This window comes from Sorex araneus, chromosome X, assembly GCF_027595985.1.
Source record: "Sorex araneus isolate mSorAra2 chromosome X, mSorAra2.pri, whole genome shotgun sequence".
NCBI classification, from domain to species: domain Eukaryota; kingdom Metazoa; phylum Chordata; class Mammalia; order Eulipotyphla; family Soricidae; genus Sorex; species Sorex araneus.
The window spans coordinates 83,873,274-83,896,850 of record NC_073313.1 but is presented as its reverse complement, the minus strand read 5'-3'; the positions used below and the strand labels follow the sequence as shown (position 1 = coordinate 83,896,850).

At 42.3% G+C, this 23,577-nt stretch overlaps 1 protein-coding gene and 1 non-coding gene across 2 annotated transcripts in view; both read right to left on the bottom strand.

Moving 5' to 3' along the window:
- Positions 1–23,577, bottom strand: part of FRMD7 (FERM domain containing 7) — a 76,199-nt gene that overhangs the window by 10,153 nt on the left and 42,469 nt on the right. Inside the window, 5 exon segments of the mRNA XM_004606370.2 lie at positions 2,899–2,961; positions 2,963–3,047; positions 4,184–4,298; positions 19,151–19,248; positions 22,455–22,533. Of these exon segments, the coding sequence (XP_004606427.2) occupies positions 2,899–2,961; positions 2,963–3,047; positions 4,184–4,298; positions 19,151–19,248; positions 22,455–22,533 (440 nt within the window).
- Positions 82–188, bottom strand: LOC129400454 (U6 spliceosomal RNA). The gene has a single exon (XR_008627695.1). It is a non-coding gene; the product is annotated as a U6 spliceosomal RNA (small nuclear RNA).

Below are 23,577 nucleotides of genomic sequence, written 5' to 3'. Positions count from 1 at the left end.
TTTGTTCTCTCACTCCTTTTGGGTATTGTGGTCTGCAAAAGAGGTATTGAGTGGCCATCGTGTATGGTCCATAGTCTATTTATAAATACGGAACGCTTCAAGAATTTGCATGTCATCTTTGCGCAGGGGTCATGCTAATATTCTCTGTATCCTTACAATTTTAGCGTATGTGCTGCCGAAGCTAGCACTACTGACCATTCTTTGATTCTATCAAATAAATTGTTTCTTAATGACAGGAGTCATGTTTCCTGATTATGTCATCATGTATACTTCTCAGCACGGTAGTCTCTGCGCCATTTCTTGGAATCAGTCTCTCTGACCTCCCAACCTTACCCTATTGATATCAACAACTTCCTTATATCTTAGCTTATATGTTAAGCACCTTCCACATATTACTTTAGCGTGCTCTACTTCTAGCACAAAACACTTCACATGTTCATAATTACTTGTTTAATTGTCTCCCCCCGTACAAATGTAAGTCCCATGAAATCACATGAATCAGGATCATTCCCATTAACAGAGCTCTGCAGCTCTGCAGCTCTGCTGATCATTTCTGTTTATCCATGCTCCCTTTCCCTCTTCACTCCTATTTACCTCTAGTGCCTGGTACAGAGTATATGCATAAGAAATATAGTGATATATTAATAGATTGCTTCCTTTCTCCAAAAAATACTAAATCTATTAAATTATGCCATTAGAAGGCAAGAATTTCTCTTGTTTTGAACACTACACCTAGCAGTGCTTAGGAGCTACTCCTGGCTTGCTACACAGTGATGCTCCTAGTGATGCTCAGGGGCCAACGCAAGTGCCTGGAATTGAACTCAGGCAAGTGGTCTATCACTGAGCCAAAATGCAGGAAATATATTGTATGCACTTTCACAGCAATTGGGTGTTCGCCTTTCATGCGGCCGACCCGAGTTCGATTCCTCTGCCCCTCTCGGAGAGCCCCAAAAGCTACCGAGATTATCGAGCCTGTGCTGCAGAGCCTGGCAAGCTATCCGTGCATATTGGATATGCCAAAAACAGTAACAATAAGTCTCTCAATGAGAGACGTTACTGGTGCCTGCTCAAACAAATCGATGAGCAACGGGATGACAGTGACAGTGACAGTGACATTATATCTCAACAAAGCTATTGCTTTTTAAAAGAATAATACAATCAAGTACACACAAAACGTATTCAATATACCAGTATTTTGTTTTTAAGAGGCACAGCCAGCAGTGCTCAGGGCTTACACCCTGGCTCTGTACTTAAGGGTCACTTCTGGTGGTTCCAGGGATTTAACCTGAGTCAGCTGTGTGCAAGGCAAGCACCTTACCAGTTGTACTATCTCTAAGGCCCAGTATTCCTTAAACTGTGCTTGGTGTAGAATATACTAAAGCAGTTAAATTGTGCCTAGTATACAATAGTTATTTACCTTGAAAGTGTATAACCGGTATGATGGCCTTGCTCCCCACCCCTCTCATATTTTTCTAGGAAGTAGGAAATGGCAAGGGTCAGCATCAGAGTCGAATAGGTGAAAATTCCCTCTTGGGAGAGCAGGTATGCCTGTGATCCATTAGATCTTTTCACTATCGATTTGTCTCTCATTCCATAAAGTTTACAACCAAAAAAACTCACAATATTGTGTTAGCTGACTCTCTTTGACTGCACCTGACTTACTTTGTGACTTACCTCTGAGCTCAGATTCAGTCCTGGGGGTCAGGTGGGTCTGAGGTCACCACTTTCCTTCTCACAACTCATTTATTTCCTAATTACCTATCATTTTAAAGGTGAGGAAAGTGTTCTTACACCTGAACTTGACTGTAATTTCATTGTCTGGGGGCTGAGAGATAGCACAAGGGTTAAAGCACTTGCCTTGCATGTGCCAACCTTAGGTTTGAACCCCGACACAACATATGGTCCCCCATTACCACCAGGAGTGATCCCTGAGCGCAAAATAAGGAATGAGACCCACTGCAAGTCCCAAATTAGTCGCCTATTCATTGATGTGAGGATACCTAATAGACAAAAGAAAACCTGCTAAAATATTAGCTTCTAAAAATATAAGTCCCCTAAAGTGAGGATAAATAATGATGGAGTGTCAGAAAGCCCTGAGTTGGTTTCTAACCTGAAAAATCAGGTTTTGCGAGAAAGAATGGGAGATGTGTGCTGAAAGTAGATAATAGACCAAACAATATAAGCTCTCAGTATCTGTATTGCAAACCATAATGCCCCAAAGTAGAGAGAGAGTATGGGGAATATTGTCTGCCATGGAGGCAGGGGGAGGGCGGGAAAGGGGGGGGGTATACCGGGGATATTGGTGATGGGGAATGTGCACTGGTGGAGGGATGAGTGTTTGATCATTGTGTAATTGTAACCCAAACATGAAATCTTTTAACTATCTCACAGTGATTCAATAAAATTTAAAAAAATTTAAATGATAGAAAAAACAATTAATATAAGTGTTAGGTACTAATTCCTTCCGGGCTGGCACTGGATAACTCCAGTAAAACCATTAACTGCATGGGGATACCACATTTTGGACCTCTCTGATTGTTTCCTGGTAGATCTGGACCATGTGAGCACACCTTATGTCACCCCTACATTTTTAGGATATCAAGTTCCCCATTCCTGTTCAAAATTTGAAAGTTGCAGAGTGTCTTGACTTTGTCATTCCGCCAATCTGGCCTGGGCTGATGTGAAAACTCCACAGAACCAAAAGAGTCAACTGCAGACAGCAAATGGAAGCAGAGCCTGCCAATGAGAGTAAGTTTATCCAAAACCTTTCTAAAACATCATCTCCCTTTCGGGCAGGTGCTGTACTGAAGGAGGGGGTCACCTTGGGGATGAACATGTTATAAACTTGAGTCAAAATAATGCCCCAAGCCTAACGATGTTAAAGTAAAGAGATTTTACCCGTAACACTAGAACTCCCATGTGAGCAACAGCCAAATGGATCTGCATCCCTTCCCCATCACTGGGCAGGGTGTGGCCGGATGCCATACATATCCAGCTTCCGTGCTATGTCCAGAAGAAGAATGTCAGATTCAGCGGGGCTCCGGCCACTGCAAGGGAAAAGAAATTCTGAGCCTAATCTATGTAGCAAAAAAGGCATTTCCGTGTTAGTCTCCCATTCTACACCCAAGAATAGTAGAGATAAGTAGCAGTAGGATTACTCCACAGCTTAGAAGCCGGCCTTGCATGCTTGGGGAAAAGGCAGCTCAGATAGAGAAGGGACACTAAATAAAGGGAGCTAGAAGGGCCCGTTCGGGATGGGAGATGTGGGCTGAAAGTAGACAAGTAGACTATAGACCGAATGTGATGGCCACTTAATACCTCTACTGCAAACCACAACACCCAAAAGGAGAGAGAGAGAGAGAGAGAGAGAGAGAGAGAGAGAGAGAGAGAGAGAGAGAGAGCAAAAGGGAGCAGAGGCGGGGTGGGGAGGGGGAGGGGGAGGATGGCCTGGGGGTGGTGGGAGGGATGCTCGGACCATTGGTGGTGGAAAATGGGCACTGGTGGAGGGATGGGCACTCGGCCACTGTATGACTGAAATGTAAGCACAAAAGTTTGAAAGTCTGTAACTGTACCTCACGGTGATTCACTAATAAATTTTTTTTTAAAAAAAGAAAATCAATATGGGGCTGGAGTGATAGCACAGCGGGTAGGGCGTTTGCCTTGCACGCAGCCGACCCGGGTTCATATCCCAGCATCCCATGTGGTCCGCTGAGCACCGCCAGGGGTGATTGTTGAGTTCATTAGCCAGGAGTGAGCCCTGTGCATTGATGGGTGTGAACCAAAAAGACAAAAAAAAAAAAAGCAATAGCGAGCATGCCTTTGTACTCATAGAATTTATGGGGGGTATTAATCAAATAGCTCAAAACAAATATGAAATTAAAATGCAAAAAACTGGCATTTCCACCCAAAGGGCTCCACAAGGAACACAGTGATTTCCTGAACCAGAAGCTTAAGAGTTTTCCCTCGGGGGCCAGAATGTTGCAGTCCGCAGACCCCGGTTCGATCTCGGGTACCCCATGTGGTTTCTCAAGGCCACCAGGCATGATCCCTGAGCACACACTCAGGAGTAAGCCCTGAGCACTGATGGTGTGGCCCTAAAACTGAATCAAGCGAGAAAGAAAGGAGTTTGCCCTCAGCTTTAAAGTTCCTTGCTGGTGGGAACAGATGCCAGTTAGATACTTACACGTGCTTCTGATGAAATTGCATGATCTTGTTCTCCAAAGAGTCTTGGTTTGGCAAATACCGGGTTTGTGCCAGATGTTTCCTAACTGTTTCTTCATGAAAATCCCCCAGTTCTGCTGCGTGATAGAAAAGTGACATTTTTTACCTGACTGTTGAGGAAGGAGGCAAGGAAGCACCTCACAGGTCCTGATGCTCAGACAGCCCTTTTCTGGAAACCAAGGCAGTCCTGTGAGCCCCAGGCCCTGTTTTTATGTGTAATGGTATTTTGGAACTTGCAGAGACAGACTCTAAGTCGAGTTTTGGTCAAAGGTGAAGCAGTTGATCGGTATGATGTCTCAGTGGAGTAAACAGAGACACAGTGTAGGTCTTAAAGGCCAAAGGGTCACAACAGGATCTTTTACTTTCACTTCCATTTAAAATCTCTTCTACTTCTGATCAGTCCCTCTCATGGGCTAAATCCTGCCCCTTAACAAGTTTCTATGCTGAAGTGCTAACTCCCAGCACTTCAAAATGTTAATGTACTTGGATTGGGGTTTATAAAAAAAAGTAGTTAAACTACATTGAGGCAGTAAGCGGTAGGTGCCTTCATCCAGTCTGACTGGTTTCTTTATTTTGATTTGGGGCAATACCTGGCAGTGCTCAGGGGGCTATTCCTAACTCTGTGCTCAGGAGTTTCTACTGCTGCTACTCAGGGAACCATATGTGGTGCCAGAGATGGACTCAGGGTTGGCCACATGCAAGGCAAGTGTCCTAACCCCTGTACTCTGTCTCCTCTGCCTCTCCTGACCAGAGTCTCTGTAAGAAGTGACTATTGGGTAGGGGGGTCAGAATGATAGTACAGCAGGTAGGCCAATTAACTTAAAAGTGGCCAACCTGGGTTCGATCCCAGGCACCTGATATGGTCTCCCAATCCTGCCAGGGTTGTTCCCTCAGTGAACAGCCAGGAGTAAGCCCTGAGCACCATGCTCCCCCCAAAAAAATAAGGAGGAAACAAGAAGTGAATGTTTGGACATAAATACCAGCAATACAGGTGCACAAAGGAAAGATCAGGTAAGGATACTGCAAGCCTATATGTTAAGGAGAGAGACCACAGATAAATCAAAACTGATACCTTTGTCTTGGACTTATAGCATCTACTATGTGAGGAATTTGTGTGTGGTGTTTGCCGTGACAGTCATAGTACGTGAATACACTACCCTCACTTCACTCTACCCTGATTATGCAATAAGAACAAAAAAAATCTAAATGTTAACCACAATGCAAACTGGTCATGGCTGTTCATCCCTCGGTTCACTAGGAATCTAGCAAAATCACAGTTACCTGAAATTTCCAGTAGATGAATCATTCTGGAAATCATTCTCCATTTTTCAAATCACTGGTAGGTGATGCCTGATTATATTTTACTCTTTTTGAACTATCTCAACATTTATTATAGCACTTTGCCTTTAAAGGCATTTAAGCTACACAGTATTACCCACTCCTACAATAAATTGTTAAAAGCTATTTTGACTTTTGAATTCTTTGTGACTTATTTAGTACTTTAATGCCTTCTCCCCCTCAGTCAGATGGATGTGACAAATCACTCTTTGGTCATCGACTTCCCCTGCAGAGGTTTCCTCTTGACTTTAAGTTGTGATTTTTCTAATCTACCACAAAATGGGAGCCTAGATATTCAAACCTGTCAGAATTGTATGTACTGAAGTGGTAAATAGACTCTCCAAAGAACCCTGTGGTGCTCTCCTATTGAGTAAAATACATGGATATTGGGCACTGATTTTTGAGCGCTATGTTATTTTTCTCTTTTGTCTTGGTAGTTTATTCTAGAGAGAAAGCATGCTACTTTGTAGATAAGGAGCCTACACAGGTGTATATACACACACACACACACATATATATATATATGTATGTATGTATATGTGTGTTTAAAAGTCACATTGCAACGGAAATCTCCACTGAACATTTTTTTGAAAGAGCAAATAGATGGCTTTTTTTATTTATTTCTTGCCCAAATTGATAGATGTACAAATTTCATTAAAACTCAGTCAGGTCCAGATGGTTTCACTAATTAAATCTGTCAAATATTCAAAAAGAATATAAATACCAATTCTTCACAAACTCATTCAGAAAATAATGGAACACTTACCAATTCACTCAATGAGACCATTATTACTCTAATACCAAAACCAGAGGAAAACACAGCAAGAAAAGAAAACTCTAGGGCCGAAGAGGTAGCTTAGGAGGCTGGCACTTATACTTTGTATTCATTCGGCTCAGTTTGATTCGCAGCACCACATGGTCTCCCGAATGACACAAGGGGTGACCCCCACTCCTGCCCACGCATTGAACTGGGAGAACAACACCAGATGTGGCCCAAAACAAAACATAAAGAAAAAAAAGAAAAGAAAAAAAAAGGTGAAGGTTGATATCTTTTATAAATACAGAGAGGGAAATCCTCAACAAAGCACCAGTGAACCAAATCCAGCAAACAGGTCATATCTCATGAACAAGAGGGATTTATCCCAGGATTGCAAAATGAGTTCCATATGTGAAAATCAATTACTGTAATACACTATGTTAATAGAATAAAGAACAAAAAAACACATATTGATTTAATGGATGATAAAAAAAATTGGGCAAGTCCAATACCAATTTATGATAAAACAGCAAGAAATAGAAAACAACAAAGGGCACTTAAACCTGATAAAGCTGATTTATGAAAAACCTACGACAAACATAATCATGTTAACTAGTAAAAGACTGAATGCTTTTCCCCAAAGACCGGCAACAAGATACATTCTCCAACCACTTCTATTCAGTTCTGTACTAGTGGTTCTAGTCTGTGTAATCAGGCAAGAAATATGAATTAATTGCACTAAAATGATATGAAACTGTCCTGACTTGTGGTAAATCTAGTCCTGCGTGTATAAAACCCCTAAAGTATCCAGAAAAATACTACTAGAACTAATATATTATATTATTATAAACTAATAAATATATTATAGGACTGGAGCAATAGCAAAGCATGTAGGGTGTTTGCCTTGCACGTGGCCGACCCGGGTTCCATTCCTCCATCCCTCTCCGAGAGCCCGGCAAGCTACCGAGAGCATCCCACCAGTATTGCAGAGCCTGGCAAGCTACCCATGGCATATTCAATATGCAAAAATAGTAACAACAAATCTCACACTGGAGATGTTACTGGAGCCCACTCGAGCAAATTAATGAACAACAGGACAACAGTGCTACAGTGCTACAGAGCTAATAAATTATTTCAGAATAATAATAAATGGTCAACAAATGTAGGATTACATAGCCTCAGGTAGTTTAGTTTTATTAGGTTACTCCCGTTACAGTGCTCGCATTCCTCTGTGTTTATTTGTAGCTTCTTTCTTAATGTTCTGTTGACTTGTAAATATTCTTTTTCTCTTCTCCTTGAGTCCTTTGCATAGTTTATTCAGAGCAATGTCCTTTTTGTATGAACACAGGAAGACTTAGCAAATGCTATGCTTTTGTAACCTGGGAGTCATTTGACTCTACATGATATTTTCCTCCTGGACAACTGTTCTCTCGACCTAAGCCTCAGCTGCCCTTACTTCCTACCACCCCCAAAAGCAGGGTCCCGACGAGGGACAAGACGGACCCAGAGCAAGTGGTGAGTTGTTTGAGTTGTATGCTACCCTGGCATCGAGATGGGCCTGGCCAAAGTGCTCTAATGCTTAACTATAAGTTAAGAGCTTGATCATGGACAAATGTTGTCATGATCCAAACAGTGATAACTAGATTTGGATCCTGCTTGGGTGAGGAATGATTAATCTGGCCTGAGTGCTGTGGTCTGAGTCTGGCAAGATGTTGCCAGGAGAGCTGCCTTGCAAGCCTCAATGTATCTCTTGCTATGTCCATACAAAAATAACTTGTATTAAGATGTTAATAAGTGTTTGGACTAAGGAAAAGAAAAAAAACCTTAAGAGTCAGGAAGGGCTTTGGACTGCCTTGGCTCAGGAAGGGCTTTCTTATGTTGATTTTACTACTTGGCTGGGTGTAGCCTAGAGGGCAAGGTGGGAGAGAGAAGTAGGAGGAGAGAAGAGAGAAGCCAGAGAGGCAGCACTTGATCCAGAGAGAGGACGGAGCTGGGAGTGCGGGAGATGAGAAAGATGGAAGATTGAATAAACGGTAACTAATCAGCAACCAGCTTGGTCCTCGTTCTTCCTTCGCCTGTCCTTGACCACCGGCCGTCTCGATCCAGCCCACACACAGCAGTTCTAGAGCACCGAATGCGGGCGGTGAATCAGAGCCGCCTGGAGAGCCCGAGAGTGCACGGGCCCCTCGGCGAGCTTTAGTTTTTTACAAACAAATAACAAAAGAAGAATAATATATTATTCTAAGAGTAATATATTAAAGTAATTGTATATTTTGTTTTTATATATTTATAGGGCTGTAGAGATAGTACAGTGGGTAAGGGATTACCTTGAATGTGGCCAACCTGGGTTTAATCCCCAACACCACATCTGGTCTTCCAACCAACGCCAGGTGTGATCATTGAACACAGAACCAGAAGTAAGCCCTGAGCACCACTGGGTGTGACCCAATCTCTCCCCCCCACCAGCAAAAATTAATCATATTTGTAAGCTCCAACAGTGCACAATCTCAATATGAGAGTAAGAAAATAATTTCTATCTATAATAGGTTCTACAATTTTTTAAATACGTAGGAAAAATTAACACAGGCAATATAATACTATGGTACTGATAATTTAAAAAAATATTACTGAAATTTAGAAAAGATCTGTAGAAACAAAGAGGCTATTCTGGGGGACCAGGGAGATAGTACAATGGGTAGATGTTTGCCTTGCATGTGGCCAATCTGGGTTCAATCCCTGGCACTATATTTGCTCTCCCAAGCACCAACAGGAGTGATCCCTGAGCTCAGAAACAGAAGTAAGACATGAGCACAGCTGAGTATGGCCCCAGATAAGCAAACAAAAATATTGTGATTCTGCTGATATTATATACAACATATTCAGAGCAGTCCCCATGAAAAGTTTTGCAGATATTAACAAATTTGGGCCCAGAGATGGTACAGCAGTCAGAGAGCATGCCTAACATGCACCCAACACAGGTTTTGTTCCCTGTGCTCCATGGCCCCAAAGCATCACCAGATACATCGCACCACAACACTAGAGGTCCGCATCATCACCAGTGTGTACCAGGGAATCCCTAGCACCACAGGGCCTTAGTAGCATCGCACCCACTAACTCTTGCGTTCAACAGCACTGGATTGTCCAGTGATCACCAGCGAGGCTCAAGGGCTTCCTAACTACCACTTGGGAGGTATCCCCACAAAAAGAAAAATAAATTTACAAATATTCTCAAATATTACACAGAAGGCCCAGGCGGGGGATTTGAATCAGTGGAAGAAGATCTGCTTTGCATATGTTAGGCCAGGAATTCAATCCCAGCCTTGCTATTTTGCTGAGTGCAACCCCTAGCACTGCTGTTGTGACCCCCCAGTGCCTCAAGTGTATGAGCCCCCATACCATGAATGTACAGTCTCAAGATACTGCAATAATGGCAACAACAACACATGGAAGGAATTCCTTAAATGTACATGCAAGGAAAAAGCAATAAGCCAAACAATTTGTTAAAAGAAGAAAAGAGTTGGTGACCTATGCTTCTTCTTTTTTTTTTCTTATTTTGGCCTCTTGGGTCACACTCAGCGATGTTCAGAGGCTATTCCTGGCTCTGCACTCAGGAATTACTGCTGGTGTTGCTTGGGGATGATATGGGATGCTGGGAATCGAACCTTGGTCGACTGCATATAAGGCAAATGCCCTCTCCTCTGTACCATCGCTCGGTCCCAACAGTATTTGGGGATTTTTGTTTTGTTTTGTTTTTTGCTTTTTGGGTCACACCCAGCAATGCACAGGGATTACTCCTGGCTTTGCACTCAGGAATTACTCCTGGTGGTGCTCAGGGGACCATATGGGATGCTGGGAATCGAACCCATGTTGGCTGCGTGCAAGGCAAATACCCCACCCACTGTGCTATTACTCTAGCCCCTAGCAATATTTTTTTTGGGGGTGAGGGGTTGGGTCACATCCGGCGATGCACAGTAGTTACTCCTGGCTCATGCACTCAGGAATCACTCCTGGCGGTGCTCGGGGGACCATATGGGATGCCAGGAATCGAACCCAGGTCGGCTGCGTGCAAGGCAAATGCCCTACCCACTGTGCTATCGTTCCAGCCCCCCCCAGCAATAGTTTTTAAAGCAAGTTTTTGTTTTCCCATCTTGACGCAGAGAGCCTTCTGCCTCGAGTTCAAGGAGAAGCAATGGAAGTCTAGAGGTTTTTATATTACCTGTTAGATTTATGTCTATATATTTTTTTCTTTTTTGGGTCACAGCCAGCGATGCTCTGGGGTTACTCCTGGCTTTGCACTCAGGAATTACTCTTGGCGGTGCTTGGGGGACCATATGGGATGCCGGGGATCGAACCCGGGTCGGCCGCTTGCAAGGCAAATGCCCTACCCGTTGTGCTATCGCTCCGGCCCCTTATGTCTATATTTTGTATTAATTTTTGTTAGTTTGTGCGGTACAGGTTGTGAGATAGGGATCTAACTTCATTTCTTTGTATATCGATGTATATTTGGCCTACTTATTGAAAAGACTCATTTTCTTCCATTGAGTTAACATGGTACTTGTGTCCAAAAAAGAACAGTTTACCATAAATGCAAGGATTTATTTCTAAATTATTAACTATGTTCTGTTGATCTGTTGCTGCATTATGCAATGATCACATTGTCTTTGGGCAGGTGTAGGGTGGATATAGCCCAGATCTGTTAGTATGCAGAATCTACTCCTGGTTCTGTGCTTGGGGGTTGCTCCCTGCAGTAGTGAGGTGAACTGAACTGGGATCTGCACATGTAAGACAAGTACTTTAGCCCTGTCTTAGCTCTACAACCTGAAGTTGGCCTGATTACTGTAGTTTAGTATTAAGTTTTGAAAGGAAAAAAAAACGTAGGTCCTGTATTGGAGCAATAATACACTGGGGAGGATATTTGCATTGAGGCTCAATTCCTGGCATCCCATATGATCCCCTGAGCACTGCCAGGAGTAATTCCTGAGTGCAGAGCCAGGAGTAATCCCTGAGCATCGCTGGGTCTGATACAAAATCCTGAGTGCAGAGCCAGGAGTAATCCCTGAGCATCGCTGGGTCTGATACAAAAAATTTTAAAAAACACCCAAATTTGTAGGATAACATAGCTTCAGGTAGTTCAGGTTTATTGGGTTGTTCTCATCACAGTGCTCTCTTTCCTCTGTGCTTATTTATAACTTCTTTCTTTGTGTTCTGTTGACTTGTAAATATTGTTTTTCTCTTCTCCTTGAGTCCTTTGCATAGTTTATTCAGAGCCATGTCTTTTTGTATGGGCACAGGAAGATAGTAGTAAATGCTATGCTTTTGTAACCTGGGAGTCATTTGACTCTACATGATATTTTCCCCCTGGGCATCTGTTCTCTCGACCTAAGCCTCAGCTGCCCTTACTTCCTAGCACCCCCAAAGGCAGGGTCCCGATGAGGGATGGGATGGACCCAGGGCAAGCGGTGAGTTATGTGCTACCTTGGCATCAAGATGGGCCTTGCCAGAGTGCCTGATGCTTAACTATAAATTAAGAGCTTGGTCATGGACAGATGCTGTCATGATCCAAAAAGTAATAACTAGATTCGGACCCTGCTAGGGTTAGGAATGATTAATCTGGCCTGAGCACTGTAGTCTGAGTCTGTGGCAAGACATTCCCTGAAGAGCTGCCCTACAAGCCTCAATGTATCTCTTATTGTGCCCATACAAAAATAAATATGGAGATATTAATTAAGATGCTAGGGGGAGGGGAATGCCTCTAGGTGTTGTTTCCTTTGAACCTGGTGGGCTGTCAGGAAGGGCTTTGTTATGTTGTTTTTCTGGGTGCCAGAGAGACAAGTAAGGGAGGGGGGAAAGACTAGTGAAGAGAAGGCAGAATCCAGATTGCTGGGATGAAGGAATGAGGAGCTAGGGAGGAAGAGTGCTGGGGGGAGAGAGAGGAGAGAGGAGAAATGGGGAGCTCAGAGAGACTGGAACAGGCGCGTGGAGAGAATGGAATAAATGGCAACTGATATCAATCAACCCTTGCTCGGCCCTTGTTTCCTCTTTCGTCTGCCCTCTGGCCTGGGCGGCCCCTGGGTGAGAGGCCTGGGATTGACCCTCCCCCCCAACCCAGGCAGCCAGCAGGGGCTCTCCTGCCCCTCACCCCCCAGGCAGAATTTTATTAGAGCTGGCGTCCCTGGGGTGGGCCAGAACTACCAACCAAAAGTAAGAATAGCGTTCAGTGCACCCCACTCTAGAAAGTGAGTGGGAGAAGAGGATTTTTTAGTGTGCTGGGAACAATTTTTTTTTATTTAAAAATACTATTGCTTGGTTGGGCCAGAGTTCAGTGGGTATGGCATTTGCCTTGCACACGGCCAACATGGGTTCAATGCCCAGAATCCCATAGAGTCTCTAGGAATGATCCCTGAGTGAAGAGCCAGAAGTAAGCCCTGAACACCTCTGGGTATGTCCTACCGCACCCCTCCCCAAGAAAATCATAGCTTGGAAGATCATCCCTTGACACCAAAAGGCCATTGGAATGACACCCTCACCACCAAGCTGACCATTCTTCCTGAGAAACCACTCACTAGAGACTGGGCTTACTACAAGACCAAGCTGGCAAAGAGTGGCTTAGTCATTGACTCTGAGAAGAACTTTCATGATCTGAAGTTTCCTGTGCCAGAGGTTAAATTTACTAACCAGGTGGCTACAGAAGTAAGAGGAAGATGTGAGGGGCTGGAGCCATAGTACAATGGGTAGGGCATTTGCTGTGCACGCACTCAACAGGGGTTCCATCCCTGGCATCCCATATGGTCCCCTGAGAACCACCAGGAGGAATTCCTGAGTGTAGAACCAAGAGTAACCCCTGAGCATCATCAGGTATGACCCAAAAAGAAAAGAGAAAGGAAATAATTGTAGTGAGATTTCATTTCTCTCAAAGGCCTAATACCCTGCCTCTGTGGACCTGAAATTTTAGGCCGATTAGGTTCTCTCTGGAGCTTAGTTTTGAAGCAGTGGAGTCCAGCCAGATGGATGGTGGCGGCTCTGGGGCGTGGGAGCGGCAGCTGCTGCTTTGTTGGGGTGGGAGCTGCCCTGACCCCTATGAAATCACCCCAGAGGTCTCAGCAGGGAATGGGCAAACACAAATTTTTTGGCTTTCAAAAGCACTAAGAAAATGTAGAGTCACGTGACAGGCAAGGGCAGGGAGAACTTTGTAAACTATGTACTTCTTAAGGGACTTTAAGTCAGAATATATGAAAATCTCTTAATATTCAATAGGAAGATATTAAGTCACTGAAAGCTAAGCGGAATATTTGAATAACCATTTACCCAGGAAACATTGGAATTGTGAATAAGCAGATGAGAAGTTACCAAAATTATTAGGCATTAGAAAAATGCTTATTGGGGCTGGAGCAATAGCACAGCGGGGAGGGTGTTTGCCTTGCACGTGGCAGACCTGGGTTCGATTCCCAGTATCCCATATGGTCCCCCGAGCACTGCCAGGAGTAATTCCTGAGTGCATGAGCCAGGAGTAACCCCTGTGCATTGCCGGGTGTGACCCAAAATGCAAAAAAATTTAAAAAATTTTAAAGAAAAATGCTTATTATAATTTCAATGACATAGGCCTCATTTGGTCTTTTGGATATGACTTCTTTTACTCAACCTGCATTTGAAACTCATGCATGTTCTTGCATGAATCACAGTAGTAAACACTAACATTTTGACATTAACATTTTGACACTCACATTTTTTTTTGGCTTTTTGAGTCACACCTGGCGATGCACAGGGGTTACTCCTGGCTCTGCACTCAGGAATTACCCCTGGCCGTGCTCAGGGGACCATATGGGATGCTGGGATTTGAACCCGGGTCGGCCGCGTGCAAGGCAAACGCCCTGCCCGCTGTGCTATCTCTCCAGCCCCGACACTAACATTTTTTAAAAGACAGTAACGACTCTTGAAAATGAGGAAAAAAGTGAAACCTAACATATTTTTGTTTTGGTTTTGTTTGGGTTTTTGGTTTGGGGCCATACCCGGCACTGCTAAGAGCTTAATCCTGGCTATGTACTCAGGGATCACTCCTAGCAAGCTACGGAAACCATATGGGACAACGATTTAACCAGATCGTATCTTGCAAGGTAAATGCCCCACCCGCTGTGTTAAGACTCCAGCTCCAATTTCTTAAAATGTTACCTTAAGATAAATTTACATCAATTTCCCATAAGATATGACAATTATACTCTTAGCAACCTGAGCAAGAAAATGAAAAGGTGTCACATAAAGACTTGTACATGGATGTTAGTAACACTAGTCATATAGCTAAACTGGAACTAATCCAAGTGTTCATGATCAGGCAAATCGGCAAATCAGGGACCTGAGAGATGGTACAGTGGGTGAGGTACTTGCCCTGTACACAGCCAACCCAGATTTGATCTCCAGCACCCTATATGGTCCCCTGAGCACTGCCAGGAATCATCCCTAAGTACATAGCCAGGAGTTACTGAGCACAGCTGCGTGTGGCCCAAAAACTAAAACAAAAAACTAACTCAACCAAATATAGTATAATCTATAAAATGGAATATTAGTCATCATTATAGAGGAACAAACTGATATGGTTCATAATTACATAATAATCAATTTTGAAATATTATTCTGAGTGAAAAAACATTTAAAAATCACATGTGTTTTACCATTTCTGTTATGGTAAATATCCAGAAAATAGAAATGTACAAAAAGAGAAAATAAATTTGTGGTCATTGGAGCTGTGAATAGGAATAGGGACTAGCTGCAAATGAGCATAAGAAAGCTTTGTTGACATGATGGAAATGTTCCAAATATGGATCTAAATTTGGATTTCTATCTGGTACCTTGATGATATATTGTTAGATCCCAGATTACTTCATTCCTCGGCTTAAAATGTTTTGATGGTTTTCCATCTCATTAAAAATAATGTAGACCATGTCCTTTAGGAATTATCATGGTATTTAAAACAATATCATCGGGTCCAGAGACATAATACAGGGGTAAGGCACTTTCCTTGCACATGGCTGACCATCAGTTGATTCCAGGCACTACATATGGTTTTCTGAGTTCCATCAGGTATGATCTATAAACATAGAGCCAGGACTAAACCCTGAGCACTATCAGGTGTGGCCCCCAAGCCCCCAGATTAAAATCTTGAGAGGTAAATGTTAAAAAATAAAATGATCTTTTATTATGAAAAAAGTAATCTTGAGTATTCTTAGAAGGGTCATTTTAATTACTCAAACACACTTCTCACCTACCAACATACAGTATATACTTTCTTACTGGAGTTCATGTCTAGTCCTACTCCTCTGACAAAATGTGAGCATGGGAATTTTGTTTAGTGCATTGTTGTGTTCTTGGCGCTTACCTGGCGTGTGTGGCGATGCCAAAAAATTTCGTTGAATGAATGCCAAAGAAGAATTACTAAGGGCATTCATAAGAGGGAGGACTCATTTGGAATGCACACATTTGAGGGGGAAATGTCAGCTCAAGTCAGAAGGGTGTGTGTGAGAGACTTAAGCAAGCAAGCAAGAAGGTTAGAAAGTGGGGATTTAGAATTTTTATTAGTGCATAAACAGTGGATGAATGAATAAATGGGAAAAGAAGGAGCACATTATTCTACACATTGCTTTAGCTTCCAGTGAAGTCACCTCATCTAGATGGACTGTAAGCAGTAACCCGTTGAAACCTTAGTGATTTTGCTATTGGAAAGAACTATTGACAAACAAAACATCCTCCTGAAAAGCCGAAGTGCTCTGTGCTATGCTTGAAGTGGCCACTAGGGAATGCCCCAATCCATACTGCTGAACATGAAGAAGAAAATCAGGCTCCCCTCTCAAAGGCCAGCCCCAATTCTCTGATTGCTGCTTGATAGAGGTAGTGGAGAAGAAAACGTCTTTCAATATCGTTTATTCTGTCTGCCTTATTCCATGTCCACGGTCAAATCAGGCACAATTCTCAACATAGGGTTTGTTTGTTTTGCTTCAAGATCCTGCAGATTGATGCTATTTTTCTGCCACATCTTATACACAGACCTTATAGACATGAGTCTCATTCTTTTTCTCTTTTGCTTTTGGGTCACACCTGGCGTTGCACAGGGGTTACTCCTGGCTTTGAACTCAGGAATTACTCCTGGCAGTGCTCAGGGGACCATATGGGATGCTGGGAATCGAACCTGGGTCAGCCGCGTGCAAGGCAAACGCCCTACCCACTGTGCTATCGCTCCAGCCCGAGTCTTATTCTTGTTCTTTTCTTCATGCTCTTTTTTCCTTCATGCTCTTTTCTCTGCCTATCATTCCTTATCCATTTTCTATGTATTCCTTTAAGGTTGTCTGTGAGAACACCATCTCTTAAGACTTCCTTGATTACTATCATACTCACTGGCCACTGCCTTTCTTGGACACTGGGGTTCTTATTACCTGTTGCAGCCAGAAATCACTTGGTAAACACCAACCACTGCCGCTATTTAAGCACTTAGTTCTGGAGTTCTCAATCATAAGTCTACCATTAAAGGACCTCATAGGTATCTTCAACAAAAAAGATGACCTTGGGGCTGAAGCAATAGCACAGCGGGTAGGGCATTCGCCTTGCACGTGGCCGACCCGGGTTCAATTCCCAGCATCCCATATGGTCCCCTGAGCACTGCCAGGGGTAATTCCTGAGTGCAGAGCCACGAGTAACTCCTGTGTATCTCTGGGTGTGATACAAAAAGCAATAAATAAATAACAAATAAATAAAGATGACCACATGGGCAAAGATAACAAAAACAAAAATAAGTAAATAATACTACATTAAATTAAAAAGCTTCTATACAGCAAAAGAAATTCAAGCTAAAATAGAAAGATACCCTTCTCAATGAGAGAAAATATTTTCACATAATACATTAGATAAAGGACTAATAACCAAAATCTATAAAGCATACACAAAGTTCAATAACAAAAAATCCAACTCTATCCAAAAATGGGGGGAAGAGAGCAATAGACATTTTCCCAAGAAAAACATATGGATGGCTATCATAAATATGATAGAAGTGTTCATCATGACTTATGATCAGGTAAACTAATGAAATGATGACATGTCATCTCACACCAGTGAGAATGGCATATATCAAAAAATCTGCAAATAATTTATGTTGGTGGGAATGTCATGAAAAAGAAACCCTCATTCACTGTTGGTGGGAATGTCTGGTTCAACCTCTATGGGAAGCAAAAGTGGAGATTTCTCCCAAAAGTAGGAATAGAACTCCCAAATGACCCAGTACTAACATTTCTTGACATCAACCACCCCCAAACAAAATAAAAACATTAATTTGAAAAACATTAACACACCTATGTTCATTGCAGTGCTTTGTGTGATAGCTGAGATATGAAAAGAATCTAAATGGCTAACAATAGAAGAAGGAATCAAGAAGTCATGGTATACATACACAAGGGAATACTACGCACCTATAACAAAGGATGAAATCATGCAATTTGCCCCTAGTTGGATTAAACTAGAGGATATTATACTGAGTGAAGTCAGTCATAAGGAGAGAGATATTAATTCACCTCTCTCATATGTGGGATTTTAAAATGCAGTAAGGGAGCAACAAATGGCCAAAGAGTTGGTCCACAAACTTGAGTGTAATGGGACTGGGGAGTTGGAACAGAGGGGCTGTTGAGATATTGGAAGGGAACGGGCACTCTAGTGATGGTTGCTGTGTTGAAATGATGTGTGCACAAAACTATTATAAACACACAGAAGATTCATTTAAAAATGTTTTTAAAATGTCTACCATTTCTGGCCTGTTGGGAAGGTAAGGGATAGAAGCCAAAAATCAACGGCTGAGGGGGATAGTGGATAGAGCATTTGCCTTGAACACAGTCGACCTGGGTTCAATCCCTGGCACCACATTCGGTTACCCTGAGCCCGCCAGGAGTGATTCCTGAGCACAGAGCTGGGAGTAAGCCCTGAGCACAGCTGAATATGACCCCAAAACCAACCAAAGAAACAAAGACAAAACTAAACTAATGAAACCACTCCAAAAAGTGATTATCCTTTAGGAATTGTAAGGGGCGGTTTATTCCTGAAAGGTCTCCTCTAGGAGACAAAGTCCAGCTGCTGTAGATGGACAGATAGCATCTCCATCCAGCTATCTCAACTCTCCCCTGAGGGAGTCAGGAGCCGGGCTGTTCTGCCCAGCTTTACCCGCACCCAGGCACCGTCCTACTGTTCCCAGAATTCTTTCTCCTCTTCTTTATTATTCAGCCTGGTCCAACTACTTGGCTGCTAGGATATGGGAAATGCTAATGAATGCCTGGGGCCTTTTTCCCTTTTTGTCTCTCTCCACCTGCTGCAATCTCTGCTTTGTTCTCTGGAATCATGATAAACAGCAACATGGAAATCACATCAAAATTACAATATGCGGCAGAAATGTATCCTGGGGGAAGCAAAGGGAGTGTTTGGCCAAATCCATGCCTTGATGAGTCCCAGTCAGCTCCTGGCCAACCCGCCCAGGGCAGCAGGAGAGCAAGGTCAGACCAAGGGAGAAGAACATCACCATTGACCTTTCATCTCTGCAAGGGGCCGTCTTCTTATCACGATTTTAAAGAGCAGGAAACTCAAAGAGACCCCTCAGCAGTTAAAATGCAATCGAAATGGCATCTGCACCCAAATTTCAAAGATTGCAACCATCAGATTCTCGGTTTTAGATCACACTCACTCTGTTAAGTTTATTTCATGCATTCTCTCCTCCTTAAGTGCTAACCATGGCTGCTGGGACATTAATTGTCTTCAGCTCCCTTGCATGGTGCTCTGTCTGGCTGAGAGACCCCGAAGCCAACAATTGCTACTTACATTGCAAGATGTGAGAGACAATCAACGCTGTACAGTTATCACTGCACGGAAGCCTTCCTTGAGCCAAGTCCTTCTTTATTTGAAGAGTAAACAGGTACCTGCAGAGAAGTCAGGGTTAGGAGGAATCTCTTGAGATAGAAACAGGGACAAGACAAAAGCCGTTCCCATCTCCCAGATCCTTGATGATTCGAGATAAAGACGGTGCCGAGTGCCCCCACCCCAAGCCCCCCCTCCTCCTGCCACCACCCCATTAGTAAGTGCCTTTTAGGGGCAGTGAGTAATGCATAGGCTTTGCTTCAGCCCTCAACCAGGACCAGACCACAACTCGGCTGACCCAGCATTTTGGCAGGCCTAGCAGACATTAGGAAACATTATTGCCAAACCCTCTTGCCAACTGGAAGGAGTTGGCCAATCCTCCTCTAGTGGTTTCTGCCACATAGCAAAGCCACACACTCAAGCCGAGGGGAAAGGGAGATTCAGCAAGAATGAGCCCTCTAAGGGGACAGTCATGTTCTGTTTTCAAAATACTACCAAGTTTTCTCTCTAATACCAACTTGGAACATTGGCAGAGCAGGAAAAATCACTCCATTTCACAGTTAGGTAATGATAGAAGTTAGGTGATTTGGGCAAATCACTTCAACTCAAAAGAGTGAAACTGGTCCCAATTCTGCTCTGCCACTGAACCTAGACTACTGTAAAAGATGCTGCTTCAGAAATCAAGGACCAAGACCATGCTTCTGTGCTCATATTATTCCCTTCACCTGGATCTTCTTTGTGTGATTGGATCCAGGTCAGAGATTTGCATAAAGTAGGGAGGGAATTGCTGCATGGGGAATGAAATGAGGTCAAATTCTCTTTATTTCCACTGATGACCCATTGATGGATCATCAGGGATCCATAAAGTTTAAGTTTGTATCCAGAGCTCTGTCATACAGATAACATTTATATCACACTTGAAAGACCTTAGCAAAGAAACAACTTTTGAAAACATGTAAAGATTCAATCACCGACAACTTTCTCCCATTGTATGAAATTGGTCCCAATATTTTGTTTTATACATTAAACTGTTGAGTATACACAATATTTACTGAGTATTTACTTGTGGGCATTTCCCTGTATAAGATGTGATTTTCTAAATAACATTCTATCTAAATTTTTTTAATGCAGTTAAGTCTTGAAAGCAATATTGTGACTGAAAATGAATCACAGATGATAGATGAAAATACAGATTAGAAAAAAACACGTAAATTAGTAGGTAATTATTCAATTTACAAAAGCAATAATCACGATAACCCTGCCAGTTGTAAGCTCCCTAATGGATTAGAACTGATTCAATTAGGAAAAAATTATATTTGTACACCATTCTCAGAAACTCATTTATTGACTACAAGCAGAATCTTTGTAAAGTCAACAGTTAAGAATTTTTTAATGGACCACTGGTGGAAAAAACAAAGGAAGTCTAACCTTTGCCATTCATTGCCTACTTTCAAACATAGATGTAAATGAGATCAGCCTCAATTGCTAAAGGGAAAGTGAATTTCATTTTGCTCTTAGCAAGAAGAAAAGGAAACTTCTTGTCATTTGACACGTTCCTTGCTTTTAAGAAGGCAGCTGCCTGCTACAAATACCAAATCCTTGTCTGAACAGCTGATGAATCATTTATCATCACATTGATTTTCTCTTTCTTTTTGGAGAAAATATATCTTCATCAAACTTGGTCACAATTTTGAGACTCAACTGGAATGGGTTAACAAAGGCCAAGTGATATTGACACCAAGATATCAAGTTATTTGGGAAAATAGTCCATATCTCACAAATATGGAGGGAATGAGGGAGAAAGACTTGTGAAAAGTGCCTTCTGTCAAGACCCCTCAAAAAGAAATCTTGTACAAAAGCAATGAAGAGCTAGCCATAAAACATGTCGGGAGAAAGATATAAGGGAGAATAGTTGTACAATTCAGCTTCCACAATTTTTCCTCATCTGTCAAGTAAGAGGCCTAGATTAGATTATCTCCTATATCGCTTCTCCAAATTAGACTTTAAAGTTCAGTGAGCAAGGAAAGGTTTGAGGGGAATGTTATGCTGATATTATATTTTTTTAAGAAATAGGTTAGGTTTGGGCTGGAGTGATAACAAGGCGGGTAGGGCGTTTGCTCTACATGCGGCTGACCCGGGTTCAGTTCCTCCACCCCTCTTGGAGAGCCTGGCAAACTACCGAGAGTATCTCGCCTACACAGCAGAGCCTGGCAAGCTCCCCGTGGTGTATTCGATATACCAAACACAGTAACAAGAAGTCTCACAATGGAGATGTTACTGGTGCCTGCTCGAGCAAATCGAGGAGCAACGGGAAGACAGTGATACAGTGATACACGTTAGGTTTATATTGTAATATTTTGTGGTTATATCTGGATCTGTGCCCAGAGGTCACTCCTAGCGGTGCTCAGGGGAATCATAAAAGATGCTCTGGATTGAACTGGGGTCGGCCATATCCAAGGCAAGCGTCTTCCCACTGTACTATCTCTCTAGCCCCCAAATCGTAATTTTAAAGGGCATTTTGCTAAATATTAAAATACTCTTTTAAAATGTTTCACTTTTTAATTAAAAATTTTTCAAAGTTTACCTTCTAAGAAATTAAGTTTTCATTGTTAAGTAATTTAGTAAATTTGTCAATGATTTATTATCCATTACAGTGTATGAAAGCCATTTTTGTAGGTTTTACTTTATCAATACTAAGTATTCCACTTTATACTGACACACTGATGCATGTAATATTATTTTCAATATCCATAGAAATTAGAAGGTATCATATTTGTACAATCAAACGTTTTTCTGATTAGAACACAAGTACAGCTAATACACAGTTTTGCTTATTGATGCAGCAATTCATGGCATAACCCCTAAGTTCTTGTCCAGACTGGCTATTGTCCCTTCTTCTCCCTGAAGTTTCCAGTCTTTGGAAGATTATATCTATGGGGACAAACTGGGCCCTCCTCTCTAGCTCTTGTGATCATCACAGGAGTGATGGGGAGTCAAGTTTTTTGAGAAGATTAGAAACCTATTGGGATTGGAATGGTAGTACAGCGGGGGGAGGACGCTTGCCTTGCATGAGGCTAACCCAGGTTCGACTCTCAGCATCTCATATGGCTCCCTGAGCACCCCCAGGAGTAATTTCTGAGTGCAAAGCCAGGAATAACTCCCATGCATTGCCGGGTGTGACCCCAAAAGAAAAAAAACCTATAAACTGAACAATGGAGAAAACGTATCAAGTAAAAGCATGCAACAGACACATCGTTAAGTACTCTACCTTGTAAGTTCTTCTCGCAGATGTCCAGGGTCCACTGGGAAAAATTTCACCATAAATTTGAAAACAACCTCCTTAGGATCTTAAAACACAATATCTCCATAAGTTTTATTTAAATTTTCATTATGACACTTACAGGGCTCTACATACACAACACACACAGACACACACTTTTTCTCCTTTTCCCATCACCCTTCCCACAGACTTTTCTTTCATATTTCAATTATTCACATTTGTATGCTACCTGTTGCTCTTTCTGAATTGTCTCTACATAAATAGAAATTTCTCTAGCGTCTCTTCCTACATACAGTCCCTTTGGCTTTACTTTTCATAAGGATGAATAGCTTTGGGCCTTACTGTGATGTTTCTTAAGAAGTTTTGTATGTAGAATAATTTGTTTCACTTGCTCCTTGTGATTCTGTATTTCTTGCTGAGAGATGGGTCAAGTGTTAGGAGTAGGTGAACATCACCTACTGGAAGCAGTGTAGATGAATGTTTCTGTAGATCTTAAAATATGCATTAAGATGATGACTTTCACTCCTACTTGCTTACACAAATTAAAAAAAAAGTTTTGCAACAAAGCAAACGTGTACATATATCATTAGCATTATTTATTCAGTAAATATTTATTTATTTAGTGTCTATTATCTGCCAAGCATTGTACTAGGCAGGTACTGGGAGTAAACAGACAATTCAGTGTTCATAGTCTACTAGAAGAGACAGTTTAAACAGAGACCAACTATTCAAATACAATGAGCACTATTAGCTCTGAGTACTGCAAGTGCACAGAAAGAGAAAGTTGTTGAGAAGAGGTAGAGGGGACTTCCTAGCGAAGTTGCCAACTGAACTCACGAATGATTCCTACTTAAGTTTAAAATTTGGCTACAACAGCAATTGCGTGAGACACCCTAATACAAAGAAACTGTTCATGCTTATCTGAAACTTCAATTGAGTCAGACACCCTCCATTTCATCTGAGAAGTCTGCACTGGCGGTTTTGTCACAGTTGGGAGCAGTAGGAATACAAAAAAGTCAGTAGTAGAGGCAAGACTAGAAAGGCAGAATTCAGCACTTTGTGAATGAGGCTAATGAGTTCAAACTTCTTTCTCATCGTTAACTGAAACCAT